The sequence below is a fragment of the Ipomoea triloba genome, chromosome 9, assembly GCF_003576645.1.
Source record: "Ipomoea triloba cultivar NCNSP0323 chromosome 9, ASM357664v1".
Classification (NCBI taxonomy): domain Eukaryota; kingdom Viridiplantae; phylum Streptophyta; class Magnoliopsida; order Solanales; family Convolvulaceae; genus Ipomoea; species Ipomoea triloba.
The window spans coordinates 8,370,963-8,392,083 of record NC_044924.1 but is presented as its reverse complement, the minus strand read 5'-3'; the positions used below and the strand labels follow the sequence as shown (position 1 = coordinate 8,392,083).

Below are 21,121 nucleotides of genomic sequence, written 5' to 3'. Positions count from 1 at the left end.
TCTTTGGATGCACATTGTTATGCTTTCGGGTGCACATTGATGCATTGTTTTCTTTCTTCTGGTGCACATTATTGTGTCTTTAACTGGTGCACATTTTTGTGTCTTTAAGTGCATTCAAAATTATACATTTGGAAATAGAGGTTAATCCTCTGTAAAATAATGCAATTTAGTCATTTTTATTATTTTTTCCTTTAGCCTAGGTTACTCGCTACATCATTCTCATATTGAATATTTTTTGAGTACTATTGACTTCTCATATTGTATATTTGATATTGCTATTATAAGAATCATTTTATTTACATCTGGTCGTGGCTTTGTTCCAGAAAATATAAATTCATTGCCTAAAAAATGCGATATTCATATCTTTAAAAAGGAAGAGAGTTGAGAAATTAGACTGAGATTTCATGAAAAATGTGACCTCCATTGTCAGAAAATGACAAGCTCCTTGCTGGAAATGATGTCCCATAACTTTAGAAAGGTAGAGAGAATTGAGAAGTGATACTAGGATTTATAAATAAATAAAATAAAATAAAATAAAATAAAAAAGAAGAAGAAGAAGAAGTCATGGCATCACTTTGTATCAGTAACCTATTAATTACAAGTAAAAAAGATTTGGTTACACTATTTTACTGAATTCATAAATTTAATTGAAACTGTTTAGAGTTAGAAAGCATAAATACATTTTTATCAATATTTATAGGGTTTTTATTTATTTATCTTTTCCAAAAAATAATATATAACAAATTATAGAGCTGGTAGTTCTAAAGGTATATAGCACATAATCTTCATGCAAATTATACCACGAACTAGAGTCTACCTTGTATTATAGATCTTGGTCCAAAACAACATTTAAATTATGTATTTGCAATTAACATATTATGTACCATTAACCATTTATGTGCATGTAACTAAATTGAAGGCACATAGCATGTTAATTGCACACACATCACATGATAACTACAGACACATAATATGTTTGCATGCACATAAATACATAATATGTCACCGACACATAATATTTTAACAATATATTATGTGTCAACAATTAAGATATTATGTGTTTTCAATTTATTAAATACAATAAATTGTTATTTGCATATATAGAATATGTCAACGACAGATACATAATATGTTACCGACACATAATATTTTAACAATATATTATGTGTCAACAATTAAGATATTATGTGTTTTCAATTTATTAAATACAATAAATTGTTATTTGCATATATAGAATATGTCAACGACAGATACATAATATGTTACCGACACATAATATTTTAACAATATATTATGTGTCAACAATTAAGATATTATGTGTTTTCAATTTATTAAATACAATAAATTGTTATTTGCATATATAGAATATGTCAACGACAGATACATAATATGTTACCGACACATAATATTTTAACAATATATTATGTGTCAACAATTAAGATATTATGTGTTTTCAATTTATTAAATACAATAAATTGTTATTTGCATATATAGAATATGTCAACGACAGATACATAATATGTTACCGACACATAATATTTTAACAATATATTATGTGTCAACAATTAAGATATTATGTGTTTTCAATTTATTAAATACAATAAATTGTTATTTGCATATATAGAATATGTCAACGACAGATACATAATATGTTACCGACACATAATATTTTAACAATATATTATGTGTCAACAATTAAGATATTATGTGTTTTCAATTTATTAAATACAATAAATTGTTATTTGCATATATAGAATATGTCAACGACAGATACATAATATGTTACCGACACATAATATTTTAACAATATATTATGTGTCAACAATTAAGATATTATGTGTTTTCAATTTATTAAATACAATAAATTGTTATTTGCATATATAGAATATGTCAACGACAGATACATAATATGTTACCGACACATAATATTTTAACAATATATTATGTGTCAACAATTAAGATATTATGTGTTTTCAATTTATTAAATACAATAAATTGTTATTTGCATATATAGAATATGTCAACGACAGATACATAATATGTTACCGACACATAATATTTTAACAATATATTATGTGTCAACAATTAAGATATTATGTGTTTTCAATTTATTAAATACAATAAATTGTTATTTGCATATATAGAATATGTCAACGACAGATACATAATATGTTACCGACACATAATATTTTAACAATATATTATGTGTCAACAATTAAGATATTATGTGTTTTCAATTTATTAAATACAATAAATTGTTATTTGCATATATAGAATATGTCAACGACAGATACATAATATGTTACCGACACATAATATTTTAACAATATATTATGTGTCAACAATTAAGATATTATGTGTTTTCAATTTATTAAATACAATAAATTGTTATTTGCATATATAGAATATGTCAACGACAGATACATAATATGTTACCGACACATAATATTTTAACAATATATTATGTGTCAACAATTAAGATATTATGTGTTTTCAATTTATTAAATACAATAAATTGTTATTTGCATATATAGAATATGTCAACGACAGACACATAATTTTTCGACATGATCAATAATATAAAATCAACCTCAATCCATGCCGCCATGGTATAACACTGCAGTTGTAATCTTCAAAGGAGCATTAGAGCATCCTTATTAGTGGAATTATTTCACGATTTTTGATAAGTTTTTATAAGTGTGATTATGAAAGAGAATTTGGAAACAAAGAGAAAAAAAAAAAGAGAAAAAGAAAAAAGAAAACAAAAACAATTCTGGAAATTTCAAAAAAATAAAAAATAAAAAGTATGTTTCAAAGTTAGAGTGGTCGCCAACCGGTGACTACTCTAACTCGCCCTAGTGGGCGCATGCGGCAGTGGGCGCCAACTTTTTTTTTTTTTTTTTTTTTAATTTCTGACATACTCTTGTGTTTTGCAGGAAGAACAAAGCATGAATAAACTATTTCCTACATCAATTTCAAAACTATGAATCATTTTTGGGCGGACAAAAACCAAATAATATTCTTAGGTGTAGATGCTCTTAGTTATACAATATTTTATGAACATTTATCGATAAGTTAAAACAAAAATCTTGATTACTCAGTAATCCATTTATTATAGATTTCTAGTAGGATTGATTATAAGTTCCAGCAAACATCAAATGGACCAAAATCTTTTTATAATCAAGTTTGGATTCTCCAACCATTGGCGGCCGGCATCGCTATCATTATATCCCAACGTATAGTAACCCATATTATAAATTATAGTTAATTAAAGATTGTAAAGTACAAGAAGAAGTCGAGTTGTTACCGTAGTCATAAATGGTGTACTTTTAGTATTAGAATTGTAAACTTTTAAAATATAAATTGTGTTTCTAAGTTAAAATATATAAATTGTGTATGTTAATGTAATATTGTGTGTTCGTAGTATATAAATTGTGAATTTTTAAAAAGTAAATTGTGAAGATTGAGTATGTAAATTGTGAACATTCATATTGTGCGTTCGTAATATACAAATTGTAACATTTTTAAAATGTAAATTGTAAACATTTAATATGTAAATTATAAACCTTCAAAGAAATCATAGACTACGATCGTAGCAAACATGCAAGTAAGAAATAGTTCAAAAGACGAAACTAGTTAATTGGACTACCTAGTCTTAATTATTTTAATAAAGTGTAAAAAAATTATTGTTAAATTAATAATTGATTTAGTGAGAAAACCAATGAAGTGTAGTCTATATAAACAATGAATTGATGAAGTCCAAATGCATCCTAATATCCTATAGTGAGTAAGAAAAAATTGTAAGAATAAGAGTGAGAATTAGAAACTTAGATTGAGAGAACAAAAATTAGTAATTACATTTTCTCCAAACATGAGAGCTTTAGCCACACTAATACTAGTTATAGGTTTCTTGGGATGTTTTTGTTGTTTTGTAATTGGTCAGCCAAATCTTGGTCTTACTAATAAGATTTGTAACGGAGAGCACTATCCACTTGGTGATCCTTTTGGAGATAGCCTAGATTATGTTTTTGAAGACATGATGAACAATACTCCGAAACAAGCGTATAACTACTATTCAATTTCTCCGTATTCTAATAATGCTATAGCTTATGGTCATGCCACTTGCAACGGTGCTATACCATATGATGATTGCGTACTTTGTCTCGGTAGTATTAAAGTTTACATGAGTTCAGGTTGTTATCGTTCTATTGGAGCTCAAGTTTCGTTTGTTGATTGTTCCATGAGGTACGAGAATTACCCATTTTCGGGACAAATTTAAATTAAATTTTGTGTTATGATCAACAAGCTAAGAAGCTAAGATGGATATTGCAATGCCAAATAGTTCACAATATGGATCCAAATCTAGCTTGTTCCTCATGCTTAGATTTGAGTGTTTGTTAGTTTCTTGTCACATTTCATTTTATTGTTTCACTTATATGTTCTTGATGATATATGTTAGTATATATTATCATTCACACACGTATCATTGACACATCTGCATAAGTATCATTGAAAGATTGTTCAGAAGTTCAAAGCGACATTAATTTGAATGAAATTATAGTGTTATTATATTGTTGATTACTCCATCTTTTCAATGTTGCAATGTTGGTTGCTCAAATCCAAAGAAAAGAAAAAAAAAATACTAGTTATAGATTACACATAACACATTAACGCATATGAAAATATTATAAAATTATTCTACTTCATCATCATAAGGAAATTAAACCTGTGTATAAAATTTATATTTTACTCGCTTAATTACTCCTTTGTGATAATTTGCCTCCGGCGACAGGCCGCTCGGCCGTCGAACACTGCATTCATTCAGCTCATGCCAACGAAGGAAATCGCTCTCCGAGACTTCCAATGAGCCAACCACTTCTCCAAGACTCTCTCGACCCGCCTCCACCATTTCCTTGCATACGCTTCTCAAAACCCCACAACCCTCTAATCGATCACAGCTTCGAGCAGAACTGCAGAACCACATGCTCTCTCCTCCTCTCCCAAACCCGCTCGAGGCTCCTTCCTAAAGGCCTGGCCTTGCATGCGCACATCATCAAGTCCGGAATCAGTGCAGTTCCGCTCGTCTGTCACCACCTCATTAACTTCTACTCCAAGCTCCAGTGCCCAGTTGAGTCCACGGTCGTCTTTCGCGAAGCGCCGGTGAAGTCACCCACCACGTGGAGCTCCGTTATCTCTTCGCTGGCCCAGAACGAGGCCCCATGCTTAGCTCTTCGGTATTTTCGCGAAATGATACGTTTTGGTGTCAGACCTGACGATCATACTTTCCCGTGTGCTACGAAATCTTCCGCCATGCTTTCGGATTATAATGTCGGGGGAATGGTGCATTGCTTTTCTGTGAAGACAGGGTTTGATTCGGATGTGTTTGTTGGGAGTTCTCTGGTGGATATGTACGCTAAGTGCGGGAAGATAGATGTAGCTCGGAAGGTGTTCGATGAAATGCCTGAGAGGAATGTGGTTTCTTGGAGTGGGATGATATGTGGGTATGCACTGATAGGCGAGAATGATGAGGCTTTGAGGCTTTTCAAGGAAGCGGTAGTGGAAGATTTGGATGTCAATGATTTCACATATTCAAGTGTGATTAGAGTATGTGGTAGTTCCACTCTGCTTGAGTTAGGGAAGCAGATACATGGGTTGTGCTTGAAAACAAGCTATGATTCATCGAGTTTTGTGGGAAGCTCGTTAATATCTTTGTACTCTAAGTGTGGACTTGTAGAAGGTGCTTATCAAGTTTTTGATGAGGTGCCGGTCAAGAATTTGGGTATGTGGAATGCAATGTGTATAGCCTGTGCTCAACACGGGCACACCAAGAAGGTTTTCGACTTGTTCACACAGATTGAAAGAGCTGGGCTGAAGCCAAATTTTATTACATTTTTGTGTGTGCTCTATGCTTGTAGCCATGCAGGGCTAGTTCAAGAAGGGAAACACTATTTTGGGTTGATGAAAGATTATGGGATTGAGCCAGGCGATCAGCATTATGCTTCGTTCGTGGACTGTCTTGGCCGAGCTGGAAAATTACAAGAGGCTTTAAAAGTTGTTGAAGAAATGCCCATGCAACCTACAGAATCTGTTTGGGGAGCATTATTGATTGGCTGTCGCATTCATCGCAACACTGAATTGGCAGCTTATGTGGCTGATAGGGTTTTTGAGTTAGGTCTCGTGAGCCCAGGCCTACATGTGCTATTATCCAATACTTATGCGGCTGCTGGTAGATATGAAGATGCAGCCAAAGCTAGGAAGATGCTGAGGGAACAAGGGGTGAGAAAGGAAACAGGTTTGAGTTGGGTTGAAGAGGGGAATAGGGTGCACACATTTGCTACTGGTGATAGGCGCCATGCGAAATATAAGGAGATTTACCAAAAGTTGGAAGAATTAGGGGATGAAATGGAGAGAGCTGGTTATGTTGCAGATACAAATTTTGTGTTGCAACAAGTGGGTGACCAAGAGAGGAGCGAGGCGATCAGGTATCACAGTGAAAGAATAGCCATTGCTTTTGCACTCATCACATTTCCACCTGAAAGGCCAATTAGAGTTATGAAAAACTTGCGGGTTTGTGGCGATTGTCACAATGCTATAAAGTTTATGTCCAAGTGCACAGGAAGAATAATCATTGTGAGAGATAATAATCGATTTCATCGATTTGAGAACGGCAAATGCACGTGTGGCGACTATTGGTGACTGAAGAATTAGTACAGATAAGATGATCAAGTTCTTAAAACACAATGGTAATCTTATTTCAACACTGCACACCAAGGATATCCTGTACATTATGTGTTGCAGATTATCAACTCTCAACTCAACCCTGTGCAAAAGGGAAGCTCCTTTTGGATGATTTGGTTCAAATTTTATTGACAATTTCTGCTCCTCACTCCTCCCCCATTTTGAGGAGGCAGGCCACTGGCACAGAAACAAGAAACGAATACCGTTCTTTCTTTCGGCCCAGTTCCCTTGTTGCCAAATTGCCATCTTGATCTTTGTGGTATTGGAAATTCAATATATTAGAGACCTTATGCAGCAGATTAATCTTATTGAGTACTCTGTTGTGTAATGGATAGAAGAAGTTATACTCTCTGGGATGCATGCATATATTACTCCTTATGTTGCCAATATTATGGTTATATTGGCAAAGGAGGATCTTTATGACTTTGCTTGGGGGATTGCAAGAAAGTTTGACTGAAAGATGCAAGTAAAGCAATTGAATTCCACTGTAAAGAGCAGCCCTCAACAAAATTAGAGCCTTCAAACTGCATTTACAGCCAGCTCAGATTCATGTATTTATTATATGAATGAAAAGTTGGAGAAGGGAACAGTATCTTTTAATGGGATCTGTCAGAGTTAAATTACTATGGTAGAATTACCTATTGGTATAGTTATTATAGGTTGAATATTATTCAATATTATATTATGTAGCATCTATATAAACTGCATTTGTTAATCATTTTTATGAAAAATAGTTTTTAATAATAATAGTCAATCAATTTGGTGATGATTTTAAGGCTTTGAAAGGAACAGATAACAGATCAAACCTAATCTGGAAAAATCCCATGTGTAAATTCAAATTCCTATCAATTGCTATCACTTGAAAAACTAATAAATACATGCTCTATTTCCATTTTTAGTTGATTTTTTTGGTCACCAAAACATTGGATCTTGGAACATTATCCCTTTGATAATCATCAAACCCCCTAAACAAGTATACCAAATTTCTCACACTGCTCAACTCCCCTTCTCATCAATCATTATAGTCCAAATCAAACTAACCTTAAACTTGATAGTGAAGATGACATACTCTTTTTACTCTTATTTCGTTCTTACCTTTTTTAATCCAAAAACTATTATAACCTTTTCCGCTAAAGTTTAGACTTTAGAGGCAAGAACTAGACAAAAATAACCTTGAAAATGTTGGTTCCTATCATCCTATGAGTTTTGGTTGGATACATGGTTGGAATGGTTAAAATTACTAATTATTTTTAAGTGAGCATTAAATGTGATAATTTTAAAAATAGAAAACTAAAACTAAAATATCGTGGTATTAAAAGTGTGAATTTTATTTTTTTTTTATGAGTGGTTCAAAAATTTACTATTTCATTCCTTCTTCTATTGGCAAGACATGGGAATCAGAAATCTTTAGTCATTGATTACTACCCAATTTATCAATCTATTCATTCACTCAGTCTTTTTATCTTTTTTATTTTTTCCTTTTTTTTTTCTAAATAATAAATGTAAGTAGTACCACAAACTAGAGTCATTTAATGTGAACCCCCAAACAAAAAACCACAATAATTACCTTTCTATTTATAATGGCATGACACATCCTTTTCACCAAACACCCAATCTAGGGATGCCAATTTTTTAACAGAAAAGAGGGAATAAATAAATATACTATTAACAATTTTTGTGTGCATATTTTTCTAAAAATGAGAAACTATACAACAGTATATCTTGTTTGGAGTAATATATGCAAACAATTATTGTAATTTTAATTTTTGAATATTTATTAATTATTCGTAAATTAATCGATTTTATCACGAGTTATCAAATAGTCATATAAAACATGTTTAAATTTGCACGCAAAACTTTATATGCTTATATATCTTTTTTAAAAAGTGATGTATTACATGATCACCAAAAGCTGAGGTGAATTTCTAGCTTCTTTCTCCACCCTTCTTTCTTTGCCATTTTGTTTAACACTCTCTTTTTGTGAGATGGAAAAAAATGTCATTTCTTGCCAATTTCTTCTGATTTTTTTTTAAATATAATGGGTGGTGTCACCATCAAAGTCATAGTTCCTACCTAAGTTTCCATTTAATAATTCCACTTCTTATCATCTTGCTTTTAATAATTCTTATAAATAAGAATAATTCTTCTATTGTTAAAAAGTTGTTTTTTTTTTAAAGATAGTTTGTCCGATTTTAAATAGTTGAGAAATTAAGTAAAGAATCAAAACAAGACATTATACGACTCATTTCAAATTGATTAATTTATAAAACGACAAAAATACTTTTTGTAAAGAGTTAGAATTAAATTCAGATTGAAAAAGAATCCTTACCTTCTTACTAGAGGGTAATTATTCATTTATTCCTTTGATTGAAAATTACTGTAAAAGCCTATGTGCAAGAAATGAAGATGAGAATTGATTACAACAATATCATCATATCTTAGAAAACAAGATTCATTATTCCTATGCCATAAAAAAAAAATTTAAATTTTTTTTAAAAATCACCTAGCATCTAATCCCCATGAGAGAGGTAGAATCCAAATGAGTTGTACACATCCTTTCTCCCCATCCTCTTCTCCTTGTCCACATCCTCAACAAACCCCAAATCCTACTTTTGAGATTTGGAATTCCACTACAATTTAGGTTCCCATGCCTTGTTGATGAATCCACTCAAAAGCCTATGTAATCAATAAGTAAACCTAACCATTTTGCTTTCTTTCTATTTGTCATTATTCATTATTTATTTTTACCACAAATTTATTAACATCAACTCCGAGAACTCCCGTCTACCCCTCGTTGCCTTGGAGTCTTGGTGAATGAAGTAAATTTTGGAATGTGCTTTGAAAGTATACAGGTTCCTCAAAGTACTTGTACACACTGTTCACATCATGGCCAGTTCCATAACATTTCCCTTTATGAATTGAACCCTAGATCTTGTGCTTGCCAACGAAGTAAAGTTATTAACTTCTTTGAATTTAGCCCAGGTAAGGTACTAAATGATGTTGGTTGCTAGTTGTCGAAGAAGCAAAATTATTAACTTCTTTGGATTCAGCCAATATAAAATACTAACACAATCATGTGATGTTATTTACTTAATTTACACTCTTATTTCCTTTTTTTCAACCACATGACATGGAATTGTATGGCATTATTATTCCCTTGCCAATTTTGCATAAAGACAGAAGGGATCAAGATTCTTGATCTGAAATTTGCCCTGTCATATAATGGTGCTGTAAGCATAAAGCATGATAAGGGTATTGAAGGATATGTAGAATAAAAGCATCCATACATTACATCAAGATAAAGAGATGAATGCCATTTGCTTACAAGTTACATCAATACTGTCTAATTATTCCCATCCATCTTCTTTACTACAATACACTACAAAATAAGTACTACAAGCCATCCACATGGTGTTTATCTTTCATTTCATTTTTTTCCCTGTCTGTAACTAAAGTGACAGTAGCAGGCAGATGAGTTCCATGCTGCCAAGTATTTCCAGCCAAACTGAGGGAGAATCCAAGAAGTTAACATTTTATAAACTTTCAAATAACTTCATGTCAATGTCCATATGTCACAAAAATGACAACTGCTTTCAGAAAAATGAAATATGATTCTAATCATACCTACAATTAAAAATATTGGAGAAAAATCGCCCTAGTAGACTGGGTGGGTTATGCTTCATAGATATAACCCGGTAATCTTCTTCTTCTTCTACTATCTGCTGCTTCAATTAATAAAATTAAATAGCTAAAGAAATAATAAATATCTTCCCTTTTTCGGGCCTCCTTTCTTCGTTAGCTGCTTCTTGGATTTAAGTTACCTAGCTAGGTCCCAAACTGCTTCAAGAAAAACTCTAATGAAAACCATGTATGGACTACTGAAACCTTGTAGGTTTTTTTTAAAAGGAGGGAAGTTCGAGGGTTTACTGAGCCATCAACTGATCGAGATGCATCTGCTCCAGCCATGCATTCAATGTAGATTGATCGATTTGATCCATCTGGGAATTTGATGATGATCCCTCAGCTGAAGTTGCACCAAATCCTGCAATGGTTGACATGTGTGGAGTTGATTTATCTTTCATTTCTTGTGGAGATTCTTTGACAAGAGACTGAACCCACGAAAGATCAGGCTCCTCTCCATTGTTTGCTAGCTCAAATGATGATGATCTCCTAAGCTTACCAAATTCCTCGGACTTGACTGCCCAATCAGGCTTTCCTTCAGAAGGCCCCCATTTTGACCAAGTATCTGAAGAAAAATCAATAGGACCAGAAGCATTGGAGCCAAGGTCACGTGAACTGAGGCTCCTAAATTGCTGTTGCTTCTCACGCTGAGCAAGTAGTGAGACACGGGAACTCAATGGTGAGATAGGGTCCATAATTCGAGGAGACATTCTCCCTGAAGATTGAACTCCAAAAGATGCCTGCAAAAGCGAGTTATCTGTACTTTTTGGGGAAAAGTTTGTGTTGATCGGAGATAACATGCTCTGCTGCTGTTGGAACTGGTTGAGAACCGCTGATTTATGGGTAGGAGAAAAACAAGCCTGAGCCAATGCTTGATCAGAGTATCCAGAAGATGAACTCTCAGCAGAGAAAAGATCGTCAAGATTGGAAGGTGCTAAGGTTTTTGAACGAGCTGATCGGTTCAAAGAATTAGCAAGTTCATTTAGGAGCTGCTTTTGTTGGACATCAAAATCTGGCAAGTTACTCAGTTCTTCAGTAGGGATGTCTCGTGCGTGCAATGAGGATCGCAAGCGACTTGACTGGAGATTGCTCCCGGGAAGGTGCAACGTAGGGACATTTTGTTGGGGCCAACCCATGTTTGAAAGGCCATTGTTGGATGGAGACATGGGTGGAGTGAATGGCGATGGAGACATGACGGAGACAGAGGAAGGAGAGCCCGGTATTAGTCCCATGGCTGCAGCAAAATCCATAGCATTGGCAGCTGAGGTATTTGAGCGGGGCGATGGAACAGCAGATCCAGTAGAGACATACAAGGGCCTGAGTTCCTCTTGTGTGTGGGCAAAGAAACAAACTCTTCGGTTGCACTTTGTACCATCTTTGCAAAGTCGAGTCCTATATTGAGCAGGGTGCAGCCAACATTCAAAAACACCATGGGCGTATTCACACATGTCCCCCCTTCTGCAAGCTCCCTTGCGAAAATCGGGGCATGGCACACAGCTGTAGTGGTATTTTCTTGGGTCCCTCCGTCGAGCATTTTCGCCTGGGTGCACGAATGGACATTCGGTCCAATCGTGGGAATATGCACGAGAGCAAGGCCGGATCTTGAACGAGAACATCCTGAACTCGTCTGTTGAATAGATGCTGTTCTTGATGTCGGGCAACGAAGGGTCAATTGGGTATTCTTTCTTCTCCGATGTGGAGGAAGCATTGAGCTGATTGAACTTCTCGCTCTTCGGTGACGAAGTCGAGTCCGAAGCTGATGATGGAGATTGGTTCCCAGAAGAAGGCGACAGAGGTGGAGAATTCGAGTTCGAATTGGTCGTTAGCACGCTTAGCTTCTGCTCCACAAAAGAATCACATCTGAGCAAGTTCTCAAGGCACAATTTCGTTGCCAGAAATTTCGGAGAGACAGCAAGAACATCACGAGGATGTTGGCCATTAGCATCTGCCAACTTCGGGTCAGCACCCGCCTCCAAAAGCAGTTTGATAGCATCCAAAGCATTCCGAGATCCACCAGACGCAGCACAGTGAAGAGCAGTGGCCTTATCTCGACCACAGGACCGGTTCACATCAATTTCAGGTAAAGAAAGGATCAGTTTTAGAACATCAATGCTGCCATAAGTTGCAGCAACCATCAAAGGAGTTCTACGCTCTAGAACCATTTGCTTCGAGCCCTTTTGCCGCCCATACCACTGTCCAACTTCATTCATACTAGACGGATCACTGTCAATCCATCTCTTAACGCCTTCTATGTCATTGTTGGCAGCAAGTTCAAGCAAACTTGAAAACGTATCCTCAGTTTCGACCGTCAAATGATTTATGTTCATGATGGTGGCTAAACTATTATCAAGGGTGATCATGTACGTAATCGCATATAACCTGGTTTCCAACAGCTCTAATCGATAGCACCTACTTTCATCTCATGATCCAACTGAAAATAAAAACCTACCATTAGTATCAAAACCAAGCAGACACCATCTTCTACCATAACCCAGCCAATAATATCATACCCACAAAACCAAAATGGTAATTCGCATTGCTATAAATGAACACAACACACTATTTATTCAATAAGTTAGATTCTTGATACAAATACAGACACTTGATCAAATAATACACAAATTTAAGAAGCTACTGCATCTTCATAATGATTCTGACAAAGAAATTGTCTGATTATGTAATGGAACATGGGCACGATTACCATCTTTAAGAATGGTAAGTTTCTAACTGTAATAAAGGAGAGAAACTCAATAGCAATAACTTCAGATTAAGGAAAATGCCTTTTTTGGTTGCTAAGAAGCTGAGAGAATATAATATGAGATACTTATCCCATCTGAAGCCCTTTCCCTTGTCTTCTTACTCCCACCCAAGAAAACAGATGAAGACAACAGTGATGCAGAGGAAGAATAGTTAGGAAAAAGGTTGGAATCCAGATAGCATATGGCTGGAGAAACCTTCTCATTATCCAAAACTACTATTCAAAACAAAAAATTTAATTTTCAAGAATCAAAAACAAAAGATTCCATTGTGAAATTAAACATTCCCTTTGACTTCTTCATTTATCTTGGAAACCAAGCAGACTGCCCCAAAGGCATGAAATCTACTAAAACCCCCACACCCAGAAAAAAACAAATAAATTGGAAAAAAAAATAATCAAAGATAATCTAGTTATATATCTATAGATAAACCCCAATAAAAAAAAACAAGGCAAAAAGTAAAAAAACATCAGAAAAGCATACAATATTATGAATTAATCCAGAAAGAAATAGAGAATCTTTGTCCAAAAACCATAAAAATGCAAACTTTGACAGTTTTGCATACTTACCTATTCATATATAGACATGTTATACACTAATAGCATAGTACGGAATACATGTATATGCAAACACTCAAAGCAAACTACTAAAAGTAAAGCAAACACACACAAATGAACCCAAGATTGAGAAGCAGAAGCAGTAAAGCCTGCAAGTAACCAAGCTTTGTATATACAAAAACATACACACACATACACAAAGATATACACAATAACACCAAACTGGAATTGGAGAGGTACCATTAGTCTCCCCAGATTATATTCCCAGCTACTGATAAGAAAAAGAAGAGCCCTCCAGTGGCTGCAACTCCTCCATTTCTTGTTCCTTTGCTCCTTTAGCTATACCTATAGACAGAGGGGGCGAAAGTTTTGCAGATCTAGAGAGAGAAAGGGGAGGAAAGGAACGAGAAAGTTGTGATAAGCCAAGAAGATGGAGGAGGAAGAGGAGGAGCTGCTGCTGCTTTTTTCTTCGCCATTTCCTATGCTCTCTCTTTCTCTCTCCCTTCTTTTCTTTTTAACTGATGAATACCACCATTATTTTAACAATTATTACATTAATAAATTTTAGTGCCACTACAGACCAATTCTCTCTCTCTCTCTCTCTCTCTCTCGTATTGAAGTAATCGCCTATATAATAGACACCATTTATATATTGCTTTCCAAGAATATTACTACTACTTAATTTCAGGAATTTTATATAAAGGTATAAATAAATGGCATCAAACACAACCTTTTGTTAGTACGAAGTTGTAGTTTTAATTGGTCACGTTCCTTTTGGTACTACTCTCATATATATTTATTTAGATGTAAGGATCATGTGAGAACAGTACTATAGAAAAAAAAAATAACAATCAATTCCAGTCTTACATTTATAAAGAATTGATGAATCTGATCAGATTTTAAAATATAATGTAGTGACAATTTTGTAATTAGCATCAACTTCTCGCAAACTTGAACACTTAAATATGTAATCTTTAACAACTAAATATGTAAATTTGGTAAATTTTATAAAATTAACAAAAAAGTTAAATTTTAAATCTAAACCGTAAATATTACACATTAAACAGTAAAAAGTAAACCACTAAACTAAATATAAATAATTAAAAACTCAGCCATAAACTGTAAAATCGAAACCCTAAGTGCAATGCACTTTCGCATTTTTGTAAGTGCAATCTCTTAATACTAAATATGTAAAATGTTAATACAAAATGTGCAAAATGTGTGAACTTAAAAAATGTTTGAGAATTGCATATTTTAGTACTCAAGTTTGCATAGTAAATTTGATGATAACTGATAATTATGAAAATACGACCACATTTTTTAAAAAATTTGATCTACACCTTGGATTTTTCCAAATGTAAAACTGAGATTTATTCTTATTTATCTCCTAAAGATATATTCTCATTTGATCCAACGCGCGCGCGCACACACTCTACCTATCTCATTTTAATTTATGTGTATGCTCAGTTAACAAGGTTTTTGACTGAAGTGATTTTTAATTTTTTTATAATATTAGATTTAGTATTAATATATAAAATCTATACATTTAGAAACTACATTAAATGTACTATTAAACACACAAAAAAAAAAAGAGTTAAACATACTAAAGAAAATAAAAAGTTTGTTTAACCAGTGAATAGTAAACAAGACAGTTAAAATGAACATATGAAGTAATTAGATTACACGGCAAGTAATTTGATTTAGAGATAAAAAGTCAAATAAGTCTTTAAACTTGCACAAAACATGTAATTAAGGGTCTACGTAGAAACTCACAAATAACTTTCAAAAGTTTATAAAGTTTTCCGTGTTTGACTATCTATGAAAAATGAAATCAACATAAATACTCATTTAGGCTGTGTTTGAAAATCCGAAAAATAATTTATTTTCTGAGTTTATAGTGTTTGGCAATGGAAGGAAAACGATGGTCAACGAAAATAAGTTCATTTTTCCGAAAAATGGCTTTCTTTTTTTTTTTTTTGGGAGGAAGTCATTTTATAGAAAATCCAAATTCCATCTTCTTCGTGTTAGTTTCCATCGAGAACCAGAAACAAACCCATTGTTCTTCATCTTCTTCGTTGGTTTCCGTCGAGAACCAGAAAATCTGGTTTCCGAAAGGAAATCAGAAGTTTTTCTGGTTTCTGAAGCCGGAAACCAGACGGCTTTGGAAACCATTTAAAAAAATCATTGCTCTTTGTTTTATAAATAATATTGGTTTTATAAACAAGCCCTATGTCAATTAGTTATTAGCTATCGGCTAATCGTTATTTGTCAAACACCTTATATATGTAGCATTTCTATGTCATTCAAAAAAATACACCCAAAAAGGGTGAAATTTGGGATATATATATAATTTGTAAAAAAAAAAAAAGTTTAGAAGAACACGAATTTCAATTTGCAATGAGCCTAAAAAAAATTAGGTTTTAAAAAGGGTAAAAAAGGAAATAGAATAAAATATCTATTATGAGAACTCAGTAATAGGATAATACCAGGGGTGCCAGTAATAGCTATTCCCCTTCTAAAAGGAATAGATCATTCCCAGGAACAATCCTGAGAATACAAATGTTTACCAAACAACGGAATAGGCCTATTACTGGGAATGCTATGCTACTCCCTGCCTATTCCGTGAACCAAACAGCCCGTTAGAGTATAAGTGTATAACACTTGCTAATACGGAATAATTATTATTGAATTGAATTTAGGAATTTTATTACAGTATACAAATGGTATTGGACAAATTAAAAGACATTTCTTTAGCATGAGTCATGAGTGCATGACGTTTTAGTTCTTCTCTCATACGTTAGTAATGCGGTATTATCATTTTTTTTGAAGGAAAAGAATTATATGAAACTTAAAGTTAATTCTATTCAAAAAATCTAAAAGCTGGGCAAAATGTTAATTATTTTCTGTAGTAAAAGCCAAAAGCTTCAATTTTAGGTATTTCATCTGGTTCTATTAAAAGTATGGCTATGGGTTATTTCACAATTATGGTTGGGGCAAAAAGAATTATACGTGTTAGAAATGTATAAACTAAAATACTTATAATAAAGAAAAAATGAATAAATAAACTCTCAAAATAACTGAAAAAAGTTCAATTAGTTAGTAGCGTAAGTTTATTAATGTCTATTGTGAAATAAACTATTGTGCCGATTGGATGGATGCGTTGCTCAAGATTTGGAATCGGGATTCAACAAATTCTCAAAGTCACCACATGGTGTTCATCCTCTTTTGATTGTGGAATTTGTTGGAATTATGTGGTCTCATTTCATGAAGACTTTAACTTTTAATTTCGTTTTCCGTTGTATCTATACCAAAAGATAAAAAAAAATTGTATATTTGTTTTAACATGTTATAAGTTATTAACTTATTTGGTAGTTGACATGCCCAAATTTGATTAAGTGTTTTTTTTTTCCTTTTTAAAGAAAAAAATAAATTCAAATGTTTATATAAAACTTTTTGGAGAAAGGGTCACTTAGTCCTCAAACATTACCTAAAAAGTCAATTAGATACCTAATTGACTTCTCAGGTAAAGTTTGAGGGTCTATTTGATTTTTTTTCAAATTTTTTTTAGTTTGAAGATTATTACATTTTTTTGAAATACTTTTGGGGCTTATTTCAAGAAACTCATAATCTTAAGTGCAAATGTGCAATACATTGGAAAGACACAAATTTCCTTAATTTTTACGAGATTTTGACTTCTTTTTTTTTTTTTTGACAAAGATAATTCTATCGTCTTGCAAGTTGCAATTTTAGTTCCAAAATAATAATTACGTTTTATTTAGTGTGATTGAGATCAAATATATAGAAGTATATTTATTTTTTTGAGAATATATAGAAGTATATTTATATAAAATAAATGAGCAAATACCCATTTTGGTCCCACGACTATTAACAAAATGACAATGTTGGTCCACATATTTAATTTCTACCAATTTTGGTCCAAAGACTATTGTTTTAGTACCAATTTTGGTCCCACGACTACTGCTTTAGTGTCAAAATTATCGTGCCGGTCACTCATCCATTTAAAACGTGCCAAAATCTAAAAATTTTAAAGGTATTTTTGTCACTTTCAACGCAATATCCCAATTTAGGCATGAATAAAGAGATTTAAGCCCTAAGATCGATCCCAATTCACAATTCTCCTCCTCAAATTAAAGTAAAATGAGGAGGAAAATTGTGAATTTTGATCGATCTTAGGACTTAAATCCATTTATTCATGCTCAAATTGGGATATTAAGTTGAAAATGCTGAAAATACCTTTAACAATTTTAGATTTTTTCACATTTTAAATGGATGGGTGACCGGCGCGATGAATTTTGGCACTAAAACAATAGTCATAGATGAAAATTGGTACTAAAACAATAGTTGTGGGACCAAAATTGGTAGAAATTAAACATGTGGACCAAAATTATCATTTTGCTAATAGTTATGGGACTAAAATTGATATTTGCTCTAAAATAAATTATATTATAGAGTTTAGTTGTATCAATTTTCATCAAATTTAAAATAGGAGATAATACTAATTATGATCCTTTAAGTATAGTGACATAGTCATGTTTAGTTCTAACTTTTCAATTTAATCTCATGTGGCCTGGTCCTTTAATTTTGAAGTTTAATCACTCATGAATAACTATGGGTGGTTAAATTTAAAAATTGAAAGATTATAGATATTTAAATTGTAAATTTATGACTAAATATGGACGACTCCAATTACTTTCTCTTCATTATTTTTGTTTTGTTTTCAATATTGAGGCAAATAAGCTTTGGTCAACACTCAAACGTCCTTGTCGTGACATGGCGTAATATGTGGTCATATTCGGGGGGACGGCAAATGCGGAGAAAAGTCGTCGGCTTTCCCCTCCGGTCATATTTGAACTGTGTTTTTTTTTTTTTGGGGTAAATATAATTTTTGTTTTCTTATCATTTTTTTTTAAATACAGGGTATGAGATAAAATAAAAATCAATCCACTAACTATTCTGGCGTTAAACAATAGGCAACTTAAACTCCTTCAGGTGGCAACTTAAACTCCTTTAAGATGGCCATAATTTATATTCTTTGTTCATACTATACATTTATATTTTAGGTATAGTAGTTATGTTATATTTTTACTTATTTGACTACCCATTTGTTTTCTAAAGTTAATAACTAATGCTATATCGAATTAAACTAGTTAATCTTTCTGTTTTTTTTAGACAACTCTCAGTCAAGTTGGTTAGACAGCTAACTTGGTAACCATAATAAGGTTCAAGTTCAGCGACCCTATTGCCGGATTTTGGTCCACCAGTGAGTGGCGGACCCCTGGGGGGGGGGGGGTCAAGCATACCAAAGTGGACTGCTCTCGGGTCTGCGGCATTCACACCTCTTGGCCCCTTGCTGGAGTGCCTTGGCCGTCTATTAGCGTTTAGAGGGCCCCACCTTAGTACAAACGGGTATGACTGATCACCCAGGAGAGCAGCAGGTCATTCGTCGGAAGGGAGAACTGCTCAGGCGGACGGATCGCTCAGGTAGTTAGCGATGTGATTGGCGATGACCAGAACATGGCTTGCGAGTGACGTGTTAAGAGATGTTCGGTGAAAGAGCGCGACACCTAGTGGGACACACAAACAATAGAGGAGGGCAGAGAGCTAGAGACTTGTGGTTTGCTCACCTGTTCGCGACTTGCAGTCCTAGGAGTAGTATAAAAAGGGGGATGGGTTTCCTTTCCAATACACAACACTCCCTCTCTCTTGACTACTCCCTCAGTCAACGACGCAGTACATCGGTTGTCTTTGCAATCCGCTAATTAGCAATGGTAGTCCACCCCTGTGGTTTGGCCCCTTGGACAAAATTCATTCCCTTTACTTGTTTAGTACATTTGCAGCTCGTTTGTATTATTTCAATGGTCATGTGCCTTATCAATCTAATACACTTTTCTTACCAATTACTCCATCTCAAGCTGGTTTTACGGTGGGTCCGGTTTATTAAAAACCATCAGGATGTTTTTCAAAAATTATAAAACTATAATATACTATTTAATCATTTTATGCACTTTTACGATTATTTCTTATATTTTTTAATTTCTATTAACTTCATTGTAAGTTTTTGTTTATAAATTATCTCTCGCTTTAGTCTTTTTTTTTTTTTAGTACTATTGATTCTGTTACAATGCAGTATTTGTTCATAACTACTTTTTCAACGCTCGAACCCAGCCCCTTTCATATGGGAGTGCAACCAGATATCACTAGACCACAAGGTCTTGACTTTAATTAGTCTTTAATTATATTGACATTTTAAATTTTAACTCAATTAATTCTTTAATTACATTGTATCATTAACATTAAGTCTTTAACTATAGTTTTATATATATATATATATATATATATAGTTTTTTTTTTCAAAGGATATATATTTAGTTCTTTGTTACTAATTTAGTTTTATCATTGTAAAAACTAGGATTATAAGATAAATGATTATTACGTTAACAAAATAATCATCAATTTTACTATGTTCATAGCTACTTTCTCAACAAGTCAACACTTGACTCCACTGAGGTTTGAACCCACTCCCATCATCCATGTGAGAGTGTTAACCGGGACACCGGATGCCACTTGACCACAAGGTCTTTGACATTAACTAACAATTATGCTTTGGTAGTTAGATCTAATAAAAATATAATGTTCAATATTAAAATTCTCACTGGATTGTGAAAACACATTAAAAGGAGTCTCATCATAGCCAAATAAGGAATTGATAACAGAATTAATCTCTTTGATATACTAATTTACCATTTTAACCCTCGAAATTTACGAAGATGAGATAGAATTGATAATAAGTGACTAATTTTGAAAGTGTTGTCAAAATAATAACAAAAATACAAAATATATTCAAATTATTAGTTTTTATTTTTTTGAAAAAAAAACTAATAATTTGAATATATTTTGTATTCAAATTATTAGTTAAAAAATTAAATTTTAAAAATATTATTCTAATTAAGGGTTAAATACGTAGTACAAATGTACAATTAGGTATTGTAGCTTCTAATATATTAATGACATTTTTAATATAATATGTTCCAACCTTATCAGTCAAAGAGGATCTATGACAAGATTTCATATTAAATTTTGTTTTTCTAATATCAAATCCAAATTTACAGTATAAAATATAAATTAAAAGTACCAAGGTAGTTGAAAGTTTAATTAATGGTACAACATTATATATCATACATGCCCTTCAAGTTTATGAAATTATACTTTATGGTTGGACATCCAGTGATTCTAGTCTCTAAATTCCAAATAATATAAAGCCAAAATTATCAAGCAAGAGTATAACAATTATTTAATTTTAGCCCCTTAAGTTTTTGAAATTGTAGAATCACCCTTAATGCTTGTTTTTTTTTTTTTTTTTTTTTTTTT

At 33.0% G+C, this 21,121-nt stretch overlaps 2 protein-coding genes across 2 annotated transcripts; one reads left to right on the top strand and one right to left on the bottom strand.

Annotated features, from left to right (window-relative positions):
• Positions 1-4,776: 4,776 nt before the first annotated feature.
• Positions 4,777-7,248, top strand: LOC116028727 (putative pentatricopeptide repeat-containing protein At5g52630). The gene has a single exon (XM_031270536.1). It carries the CDS (start codon positions 4,864-4,866, stop codon positions 6,694-6,696), a length of 1,833 nt encoding a protein of 610 aa, XP_031126396.1. The 5' UTR covers positions 4,777-4,863; the 3' UTR covers positions 6,697-7,248.
• Positions 7,249-9,993: 2,745 nt separating this feature from the next.
• Positions 9,994-14,342, bottom strand: LOC116029266 (zinc finger CCCH domain-containing protein 30). Its single transcript, XM_031271186.1, has 3 exons — positions 13,973-14,342; positions 10,666-12,850; positions 9,994-10,575 (listed from the first exon to the last, which is right to left on the bottom strand). Exons 2-3 carry the CDS (start codon positions 12,777-12,779, stop codon positions 10,560-10,562), a joined length of 2,130 nt encoding a protein of 709 aa, XP_031127046.1. The 5' UTR covers positions 12,780-12,850; positions 13,973-14,342; the 3' UTR covers positions 9,994-10,559.
• Between the last annotated feature and the right edge of the window lie 6,779 nt (positions 14,343-21,121).